Genomic DNA, 11,622 nt, shown 5'->3' with positions numbered 1-11,622 from the left:
CCCCTGTAGCTCACACATTCAGAATATGCTGTCAGCTTGTCCATCCCCCAGCAGCATTGTGCCCTCTCATTCGCAGTATATTGAATATAAAACATTGTATATAAAAAGATATTGTCCTTTCTGGTATCCATATTTGTGTAGGACGCAGGTTTCACTGCGGGTAAATGTGGTCTCCGACAAAATGGCGGCGGCATGTCTGCAGACACTTCCGGTAAGTCTCGTTATCGCTCTATGTGGAGATTTCCCAGGAACCGCAGACAGGTCATCAGTGATCGCCGGCCAAAACAGTCGGTGCGGAAAACGGTTATAGAGAGGAGAGTCCGGTGATGTCCTGAGAAGTTACCGGAAGGCGGGCGGTTCTTGGTGTTATGGCAAGGTAGACATGCGGCTGATTAGTGACGGCGTTATATAGAGAGCAGAGAGATGGAGACAACCCTAGTGACAGCGTTATATAGAGAGCAGAGAGACAACTCTAGTGACAGTGTTATATAGAGAGCAGAGAGACAACTCTAGTGACAGTGTTATATAGAGAGCAGAGAGATGGCTCTAGTGACAGCGTTATATAGAGAGCAGAGAGATGTCTCTAGTGACAGTGTTATAGAGAGAGCAGAGAGATGTCTCTAGTGACAGCGTTATATAGAGAGCAGAGAGACAACTCTAGTGACAGTGTTATATAGAGAGCAGAGAGACAACTCTAGTGACAGTGTTATATAGAGAGCAGAGAGATGGAGACAACCCTAGTGACAGTGTTATATAGAGAGCAGAGAGATGGCTCTAGTGACAGTGTTATATAGAGAGCAGAGAGATGGCTCTAGTGACAGTGTTATATAGAGAGCAGAGAGATGTCTCTAGTGACAGTGTTATATAGAGAGCAGAGAGATGTCTCTAGTGACAGCGTTATATAGAGAGCAGAGAGACAACTCTAGTGACAGTGTTATATAGAGAGCAAAGAGACAGCTCTAGTGACAGTGTTATATAGAGAGCAGAGAGATGGAGACAACCCTAGTGACAGTGTTATATAGAGAGCAGAGAGATGGAGACAACCCTAGTGACAGTGTTATATAGAGAGCAGAGAGATGGAGACAGCTCTAGTGACAGCATTATATAAAGAGCAGAGAGATGGAGACAGCTCTAGTGACAGCATTATATAGAGAGCAGAGAGACAGCTCTAGTGACAGCGTTATATAGAGAGCAGAGAGACAGCTCTAGTGACAGCGTTATATAGAGAGCAGAGAGACAACTCTAGTGACAGTGTTATATAGAGAGCAGAGAGACAACTCTAGTGACAGCGTTATATAGAGAGCAGAGAGACAGCTCTAGTGACAGCGTTATATAGAGAGCAGAGAGATGGCTCTAGTGACAGCGTTATATAGAGAGCAGAGAGACAGCTCTAGTGACAGCGTTATATAGAGAGCAGAGAGATGGCTCTAGTGACAGCGTTATATAGAGAGCAGAGACACAACCCTAGTGACAGCGTTATATAGAGAGCAGGGAGACAACTCTAGTGACAGCGTTATATAGAGAGCAGAGAGATGGAGACAGCTCTAGTGACAGCGTTGTATAGAGAGCAGGGAGATGGTTCTAGTGACAGTGTTATATAGAGAGCAGTGAGACTGCTTTAGTGACAGGGTTATATAGAGAGCAGTGAGACTGCTTTAGTGACAGGGTTATATAGAGAGCAGTGAGACTGCTTTAGTGACAGGGTTATATAGAGAGCAGTGAGACTGCTTTAGTGACAGAGTTATATAGAGAGCAGTGAGATGGAGACAGCTGTAGAGAGCAGGGAGATGGCTCTAGTGACAGCGTTATATAGAGAGCAGAGAGACGTCTTTAGTGACCGCAAATAAAATGCCGTCTTTAGTGACAGTTGTGCTCAAATGTTTGCATACACGAATAATATAAGGCCCCGTTCCCACTGAGCAAAGCTAGCGGAATTCCGCGACGGAATTGTCCGCCGCGGAATGCCGTTAGCCTCCCGCTCATAATGGGACTCTATGGGAGGCGAGCGCTCCTGCCCTGTCCGCGCTGAAGAATGAACATGTTCATTCTTCAGCGCGGACAGAGCAGCAGCGCGCGCCTCCCATAGAGTCCCATTATGAGCGGGAGGCTAACGGCATTCCGCGGCGGACAATTCCGTCGCGGAATTCCGCTAGCTTTGCTCAGTGGGAACGGGGCCTAATAGTATGTAAATCTTGATATCTTTATTATGTATACAAAAAACAGCAAATGGACATACACTTAAAAACACTTAAAAACCCAATCCGGGAAAACCATCACAGGGAATATACGTAATAATGTACGTGTCCCTCTAGCCGCAGCCCCAAAATCAATACCTATCAGGCCCTATATCCTATTGTAAACTGATAAGCTGAAACATCCTGACTTATCACAATAATCCTGTCATAAAGTGCACGTGCTCACAAAAGTATCAACAACTCATCAATAAAACATACAGCAGTAGTAATGTGAGAAATGTAATTCAAAAACAAAATATTTCATGTGCATCTCCGGTTACAGACCGGAGCCCCATTTCAGAGCCCTTGGTGATATTTTACCAGTTTACATGGTGTTGACCCTGACTTTCTGCCATTATATGATAGGTTATGCACTTGGTCACTTTCCTTTGGGGGGAGATGCACATGAAATATTTTGTTTTTGAATTACATTTCTCACATTACTACTGCTGTATGTTTTATTGATGAGTTGTTGATACTTTTGTGAGCACGTGCACTTTATGACAGGATTATTGTGATAAGTCAGGATGTTTCAGCTTATCAGTTTACAATAGGATATAGGGCCTGATAGGTATTGATTTTGGGGCTGCGGCTAGAGGGACACGTACATTATTACGTATATTCCCTGTGATGGTTTTCCCGGATTGGGTTTTTAAGTGTTTTTAAGTGTATGTCCATTTGCTGTTTTTTGTATACATAATAAAGATATCAAGATTTACATACTATTATTTTGTGGGTGCGCCTGTTTCTGTCTTTCTGTCTTGTGTAGTATATGTTCTGGTATAAGGACATTGGCAGCATCCCCCTTATAAATTTGTAGTAGCTCCCACCATCTCTGTTTGTTTATTGCATACACGAATAAGACAAAACCTTTTCCCATTGGTTAGTGGTTGGGTGAAGCCACTGCTGTGTTTTCTCTCACTCAAATGACCCTGATCAAAAGTTTTCGCCCTCCAGTTCCTAATACTGTGTATTGCCCACTCTAACATCATTATCCGTGGATCTTCAAAGCCGTCATTGTCTTCTTATACACCGGCCGGCCTCTGTGCATTGGAGCTGGGCCCGTGGTCCTCCAGTTTGCCGATAAACCCTCTGCTCTATGAAACACCTCTATTAGAATTAACACTGCCACGTCACAGAGGGGAGGGGATACCATCTCACTGGGGGGCTGCCAGGCCCACCTCCAATGCATTGAGCCCGGCCGGAGCCCGGAGAACAGCACTCAGCAGGTAAAAATAAATAAAAGATTGCTGTACCTGATGGTACATTTGCTTTAAATGCTTTTTTTTATTATAAATCAACTGGTGCCAGAAAGTTATATAGATTTGTCATTTACTTCTATTCTATAAAAAAAATCTACGGTCATCCAGTACTTATCAGCTGCCGTATGTCGTACAGGAAATGTGTACTTTTTCCAATCCGACACAGTGTTCTCTGCTGCCATCTCTGTCCATGTCTGGAACTGTCCAGAGCAGGAGAGGTTTTCTATGGGGATTTGCTACTTATTAAGAACCTAAATGCAACCACTAGAGATGAGCGCAACAAGCATGCTGGATATGCTGCAGCACGGGATTACCGGCCGCTGCAGAAGTTGGATGCAGCCCTAGGGAGTCCTGATGGATACAGCCTATATCTCAATACAGCATGTTTGAGTTGCGCTTATCTCTAGCAACGACTATATGGTGGTTCTGCAATGGGGAGCATCCGTGATTTCTGTGCTCCTGTGCAGAAAGTCTCTGTCACTGTGTCATTGGCCGCTACCTTACTGGATTTCAGAAGACCATCTATAACCCGATTTATGAAAACTGCCCATAGTAACCGATCGTGTAAGCAAGAGATGGGGAACTCTATCCACCCAATGCGGTCCAGGCCCTATTTGAGGTCTTAGGGGGAGATTTATGAAAGGGTGTAAATATACACCTGGTGTAAACTGCCCACAGCAACCAATCACAGCTCAGCTTTCAGCTCTGGTAGAATAAAAAAGGAGCTGTGATTGGTTGTTGTGGGCAGTTTACATCAGGTGTATATTTACACCCTTTCATAAATCTCCCCCTAAGTTTTCATTCCTCCCTCAGATCGTAACACATTGAAGTGGCAGTAAATAGACAAATACGTTTATTCTGCCATATGAATTGTGCCAAACTGTGATCTACCCTGTAAGATGTACTAGATGTCACCCCAGGGCGTGATCACAGCTTACTCTGTAATGTCACCCATGCTGCTTCTTAGGGCATACTATATAAAGGTAGAAGGGCAGGATCCACTTCTCTGTGTATGGGAGATAGAATCATCCCCTTGCCACAGTCGGATGGCCCTAAGTTTATGGTACTGTAAAGTAAATTGTAGTAAAGAATATGAGCTGTTGTTTCATCAATGTTTTATTCTTAGGAGTAAATTTCGAGGTGGGCGATGAAGCCTCCGGCCTGATAACATGCGCTGCCTGGATTTCTGTGCTGCAGTTTTGTGCCTTGAAGATCATTTCCACTAAACAGGTGACTCGGGTAAGGTGCTGTATCATATCATCTGACGTCTCTTTACTGCATTTGTGATTCACCTGGTATCTGCTGAGAGGAAGGCAGGCCTGTCCTGATCCCTGAGAGTTAAAGGGAACCATTCACCCCGTGGCCCCCATTAGAAACAGACATACAGTGACATAAAGGTCAATATACTTACCATATCGCTCCCGGTCCCGTCCCGGATCTCGTTGTTGACACGGAGAAATCGCTGATTCTTCTTCTCCCGCCCATTATGGTAATGAGCTGAGATGAGTCCAACGTCCATAGGAAACGACGGACGAGTCCAACTTATTCATGAGGTCCTCTTCTCGTCGCCGCCCATCCACGCCTCCTGGAACTTGATTGACGTCTTCAGTCTTCAGTCTTCTGCCGAATTCCCGCGCAGGCGCCGCTGCGATGGTCTCGTCACCTCTTCTGCGCCTGCGCGGTAAACAGGATGCGTGTTCGAGCCAATCGGCGCACGCGCAGTAAACAGTGGAGCTGCAGAGCGGCTTCAATTGTGAACTGCGCATGCGCCGAAAACGACCGTCACGGCGCCTGCGCGGGATCCGGCGAGAAGAAAGAAGACGAGGAGGAAGAAGACCCGGCGTCAATCAAGTGTCGGAGGCGGGGAGAAGGCTGGACTTCGGGCCGGCGGCGCTCATTACCATAATGGGCGCGAGAAGAAGAATCGGCGATTTCTCCGTGTCAACAACGAGATCCGGGACGGGACCGGGAGCGATGTGGTAAGTATATTGACCTTTATGTCACTGTATGTCTGTTTCTAACGGGGGCCACGGGGTGAATGGTTCCCTTTAAGAGAGGGGTAATAGAAGCTGATAACCTACAAATACCCTACTAGACAGTTACATTAATATTTGGGAGGGGATCCCCCATTCAGGATAATTGTGCGTTTGCTAAAGAACGGTCTAAAGAGGTTCTCCAGGCCTAGGAAAACATGACCACAGTAGGGTGTGCGGTTTTACAGCTCAGTTCCAAGTGAATGGAGCTGAATTTCATTATTACACACAGTAGTTTTTGTTTTTGTTTTTTTAGTTCTTTATTTATAAGATTTTTTAATAGAATAAGAAACAAATACAGATGAACCTCTGTGAATCTGGACAGCCAAGAAAAAAGAAAAAGGCGTACATAGTTATCATGATAGTCCAAAATATACACATCGTATTTCAAACACCGTATAAGCACACACAGTAGTTTTTAATCATCCTGGATAACTCTTTATGGAGAACACTGCGTGACCATGCATTACATTATATGTTATATGGACATTGATAAAAATGAATATTGGGACATTTTTCCGGTGGTCATGCTGCTGGTGCTATTGAACCTACTGGAGGATTCCTCTGTAACAGAACAGCAGTTCAGTGACAGCTTCCTTTTAACTGGATTGTTCATGCTCGTGAAAGATCATTGAAGGAGAAGTCCAGTGACTTTTAAAGTTCGGCATCCGGCAGGGGGGAACTTGATTACAAGTAGGAACGTACCGTTCCTCATGCCTGTGGTGAGTGCCGGGATCTGGGATCTGCTGACATGTCATGACCCGGCTGATGGACTGGCCTCTCAGCCAGTCAGTGACCGGGGATGCTGCTCATCACAACTTGGGAGAAAATATCTCCCGGCGGGGGTCCCACTTCTCACCACAGGCACGGGGAGAGGCAAGTTCCCACTTGTAATCGAATTCCCCCCTGCCCCTGCTGGCTGCCAAATTTTCAAAATCTCTGGCCTTCTCCTTTTATAGGTTTTTTTTTTTTTTTTTTTTTGTTTTTTGCTAATACATATTTTTTTTATTACTTTGTAATATAACTTCATTAAAATGAATGTTTTTTAATATACATCTGCACTTCCCTTAAGTGGGCGCAGTAAAGGATGACACTGCCCGCTCTCCTGCTGCCGCCAACTTTTGTGTTGGGAACGGCAGGGCTGTTTAAGCCTTGTAGTTCCTAATCCCCTGCTCTGATGGAGCATAATGCTATACAGGACCCCCCCATGTACTGTATATTCTTGTACACAGTTCCTGAAGGGAAGGCTACCCACACAATTGCTGTGTGTGGCAGCCCTCCACAATGACTGCTACTGCTTGCTCAGCTTGAACCACTTACAGAGCAAGCGGGATTAGCAATCACAGCTAGCTGCATAGAGCCTGCTGCACACAGAGATCGTGTCTGTAGCCTTCCTCTTCAGGAACTGTATACAAGAATAGACAGTACATGGGGGGTCCTGCTCTGTATAGCGCTATGCAGTGTTTGCAGTGCTTGATCAGAGCAGGATTTTAGGACCTGCAAGGCTTAGACAGCCCTGCAGTTCCCAACACAAAAGTTGAAGACGTAGAACATCAGAAAGACGATCAAGATGAATGGAGGAGCTGGGAGCAAGTCTAAATGTGTGCAAAAAATTCTAAAATTTTGATGTTATGGGGTGTTAAGGGCAGATTGATGCTGAAAACATTTTTTTTTTGTTTGTTTTAGCGCAAGGTCTCAACAAAATGTGAAAAATGGAAGGACTAGTGATAAACGAACATTGGAAAAATGTCCCTGTCAGGACCAGTGGCCTACCAGAAACACTTGGCATTCAACTCCTGATGTCTGGAGAAAATGGATGCCGTCCGAAGTAGTCCTGGAAAACATGGATATAGACATAGGCCATAGAGTGTATCCGTGTTTTCCTGGCAGCCCTCAGGCGACATTCACTTTCTCCACATGCTGGGAGTTGAATGCTCGAGTGTTTGTGTTCGCCATGCGGACGAACATGGATGTTTTTCCGATGTTTGCTTATGACTAGTAAGGACAGTGGACTTTCTCAATATATTGTATACTGTATATTTGTACACTGTAGGCAGTAGAGCTCATAAACTAATAAAAAATGTTTCATGCCTGTCACTTTTTTTTTTACCATTTTATATTACCAGTTTATTCTTTTTTTTTATTCTTGTTTTTTTTTTTTTTTTCCTATAGAAATTGGATTTCTTTATATCCGGTTAACCTTGTTTGTATTTAGACTCCATCATGCCTACTGAAGCGATGGCACCCAAAGACATCATGACAAACTCTCATGCCAAGTCAATCCTTAATACTATGAACTCTTTGCGCAAGAGTCAGACGTTATGTGATGTGACGCTCCGTGTTAACATGAAGGATTTCCCTGCTCACCGTATAGTGCTGGCTGCCTGCAGTGATTATTTCTGTGCAATGTTTACTAGTGAGGTAAGTAGTGACCAAAGCTGAGGGGAAAAAAAGACAAAAAAAGACCAGTCCGCCAAATGGAGTAAAAAAAGGAAAAAGATCATCTTAACTTGTAGTAAAGGGGACATATTATGTGTTTAGTCTCCTCCTTAGATTTCAGTTTATAGGAAAACAAAAAAAGTGTTTTGTTGGAGCAGATTTCAAGCACCAAAAAAAACAACTGTTTGTTCTCCTTACCTTGCCCTCCTGAAGCAGCTTCTGGTCCCTGCCACTCTTTTTTACCAGCCGCCATTGATCTGTCAACCCATGTGCTGAAGGTTAGGGTCCTATTTACACCTAATGATTATCGGCTAATAATCGTTTGATGTAGTATCTCAGGTTACAGGACCAAGACAGGTTATCAAGCTTGGGGTTATTTACGCTTTGTAGTGATCTATTTACTCCTAGGACTGTAACCATGACAAGGGGGCATCCTCTACGTCTAGAGGAAAGAAGATTTCACCACCAGTATCGACGCAGATTCTTTACTGTACGAGCAGTGAGACTATGGAACTCACTGCCACATTATGCTGTCATGGCCGATTCATTAAATAAGTTCAAGGGAGGCCTGGATGCTTTTCTTAAAAAAATATAATATTACAGGTTATGGGCATTAGATTTCTGGTGATACGTTGATCCAGGGATTATCCTGATAGGAGTCGGGAAGGAATTTTCTCACTGTGATGGGGCAGTTGTCATCTGTCTCATATTGGTTTTTCCCTGGATCAACACAGTCGCTTTTCCCTTGGTTGAACCTGATGGACTCTTGTCGTCTTTCAACCTTATTAACTATGTTAATATGTTCATGCACGATGTCAGCTGATCGTTGTCTTTCAGCATGTTATAAAATCCTAATGACAATAGTGGCGGTCTGCTGACGGTCCCTACATGTAATAGGAGTGGTGGCAGCAGACCACCGATCTCTTCTGTAAGCCACCCAGAGAATCTGAACATTGTCCAGGCAGATGCTCCAAGTGGCCCCCTGCTCCTCTCCCCTTCATGTCTGCGAGCGCTCGCTTCCTCCTCAATATTGGGCCCATATGGGTGGACAGAGACCAGCAGAGGGACCAGGGAGGCATTGCCATGAGTGTGTAAAGTGAGATCAGTAAAGTGAGTATAGAGCTTGTTTGTATTTTTATTTCAGGGTACAAACCCACACACCGTATACACAGCAGATACGCAACAAATACGCAGCAAATACGCAGCAGATTTGTTGGTACAGATTTGATGCTGTGTTCAGTTATTTACATCTAATCTGCTGCGTGTTTGCTGCGTATTTGCTGCTTATCGCAGCAGTAAATACGCTGCTTATACGGTGTGTGGGTTTATACCCTCAAACGTTTTTTTTTTTGTTTTTTTTTAAATTTTATTTAAGTCAGTGATTTAAAGTGAATGTACCACCTGGTACATTGCTTTGTTTTTTTTTTACATTAACTCACCTGCATCAGCGCAGGGATGCTAGTGGAGCGGTCCTTTTTCTGAACTGCTGACTAGTTCCTGCGCAAGGCGCAGGTCTATTCCCGAGCACTAGGGACAGGTCTGCTGGCTCGCAGTGTGACTATCTTCCCTTTGTGATGCGGCTTTCATCACACTGGGGGCTGGCGGGCCTGCCCCACGTTCTCGGGGGTGGGCTGGTGCTAGGGAATAGACAGTCACTGTGTGCGGGAACCGGGCGAGGGTTCAGAAAAAGGACTGCTCCACTGGCATCCCTGCATCTGTTAATGATACAAATAGATAAAAAAATAATACAAATAGATAAAAAAGATGCCCAAGGTAAATAGTCCTCAATGCATCAATAACTTCAAACACCACAAAAAAGAAAATCCAATGAAGGATCAAAAAGATGCAGGACAATCACAAATGAATATTATCATAATCTTTATTTAAATAATTCATGTTCTATAAAATTCATTAAAATGAAGGGAGTGAAGCAAACCCAGAACACATGGGAAAACAAACAATGAGGGGACATATAAATATACTTTATAGGATCATATATTGCACGTGCATACAAAGTGCTGATGAAAATAAATAGAATTGAATACAGGCAGCCTCCACTAGATGGCAAACTAAATAAATGTGAATAATAGTAAAAGAAGTATATATACCCAGGCAAAGCCTTGGGAGATACCGAGGATAGTAAGTAAGTACCACACACAAGGTGAAGTCACCAGAACATATTAAATAATTATGGGCCGAGAAGGATGCCGATATTCAATCAAGTCCCACTCACCTACTCACCCTACGCGCGTTTCGCGTGGCTTTATCAAGGGATGTGAGTAGTGAGGGGAAAGCCTGTTCTTTTATATCCAAGTTCAACCAATAAGAATAACCCAGTACAGGTGCAATAACTCACCCTGATGACGAGATGACTGGGATAGAGGGAAAATAAATCATGGCAGAGAGGAGTGGGTGGAGAGAGACGAGAGTCTATGCCGGTCATGTGACGGCAAGCGTCACCCGCGACCGGAAACAACGTCAGAGCCCTCAGGTCACATGATCGCAAGTGCGGTCACGTGATCAAGAGTCGGCCCGCGCCGGAGATAACCGAAGATGATGTCATAAACCCTAAAGTGACGTATCTGATGGTACATGTGCTTTAATAAGGGAGTAAGGATTGCAAAATCTATAATGATAAGATTTGCTTTTGGGGTTCTTCCTCCCTTTGTAAATATTTTGTGTGTATTCCTGAAGCTAGATATCAAGACCCGTTGAAACATTTTTTTAACAAGTTCTGGATGATTATTATTATTATTAATGTTCTTATTACGCCAAACTACTAACCCCCCTCCCCCAAATAAATAAAATCAGTCAATTTTATGAACCCCAAAATGTTGTCAAATTAAGTAGTCCTGCAAGCCCTTATAGGTCAACTAAGAAAAAATAGGTTATAGCAAGGAAAAAAATTAAGAGTTAAGAAAATGGAATGAAGAATTATTTGGACACTAAGCCTGGTCACTAGGGGTTAAATTCAGTTAGCGTAGATTCACCAACCACATCTGCACTGGCACAATGGCGGAGTGAAGCGGCACTGATGCTTCTGGAGTCATCCCTCACTGCCTCATGCACCCGTCATGTTCATCACTAGTCAGCACTGTCATTTCTGCGGTACACCCACAGTGAGGTGTCTGATATCCATGGTGCCGGTGTGTGATCTGAAACCAGCAACATCATGAAATCCAGGCTGTGACGTGAAGAGGGGTGGGGGACGAGCGGTGAGGCTCGATAACCCGAGGTCCCTGGTTTATTGCATGGATTAAATGATGATTTTTGTGAGAATAAGAATCTGCCTGTTGTGCCTAACACCAGATCAGATCCCCGTGAGACTGAAAGCAGGAAAACCTTTCTTATCGCAACTTCGGCCAATCACTTTTGATCCCTTTGTTGTAACGATCGTCGGGGTCCTAGCGGCCGGACCCCAAACCAGTCACAACTAATGGCAGAAGTTGTATAGATCTAAAGGGACACTGATATCTCTTTTACCCACAGTTATCTGAGAAAGGCAAACCCTATGTAGATATCCAGGGACTCACATCATCCACCATGGAGATCCTACTGGACTTTGTATATACAGAGACCGTTCATGTTACTGTAGAGAATGTACAGGAGCTCCTGCCAGCTGCCTGTTTGCTTCAGCTAAAAGGTGAGCCGATG

At 44.2% G+C, this 11,622-nt stretch overlaps 1 protein-coding gene across 7 annotated transcripts in view; it reads left to right on the top strand.

Moving 5' to 3' along the window:
* The first annotated feature begins 247 nt into the window (after positions 1 to 247).
* KLHL12 (kelch like family member 12) overlaps positions 248 to 11,622 on the top strand; it is a 35,633-nt gene continuing 24,258 nt past the window's right edge. For 2 of the 7 annotated variants that reach the window (XM_069971490.1, XM_069971483.1), the window contains exons 1-4: positions 248 to 376; positions 4,623 to 4,735; positions 7,702 to 7,950; positions 11,458 to 11,611. In XM_069971490.1, coding sequence (XP_069827591.1) covers positions 7,753 to 7,950; positions 11,458 to 11,611 — 352 coding nt within the window. In that variant the 5' untranslated portion in view covers positions 248 to 376; positions 4,623 to 4,735; positions 7,702 to 7,752. Of the gene's footprint in view, positions 377 to 4,622; positions 4,741 to 7,701; positions 7,951 to 11,457; positions 11,612 to 11,622 lie in introns of all 7 variants that reach the window. The other 5 variants (XM_069971489.1, XM_069971484.1, XM_069971487.1 and 2 more) reach the window with 5 other exon arrangements.

This window comes from Dendropsophus ebraccatus, chromosome 5, assembly GCF_027789765.1.
Source record: "Dendropsophus ebraccatus isolate aDenEbr1 chromosome 5, aDenEbr1.pat, whole genome shotgun sequence".
Lineage (NCBI taxonomy): Eukaryota > Metazoa > Chordata > Amphibia > Anura > Hylidae > Dendropsophus > Dendropsophus ebraccatus.
The sequence above is the reverse complement of the archived record's forward strand: the minus strand, read 5'-3'. Positions and strand labels throughout refer to the sequence as shown.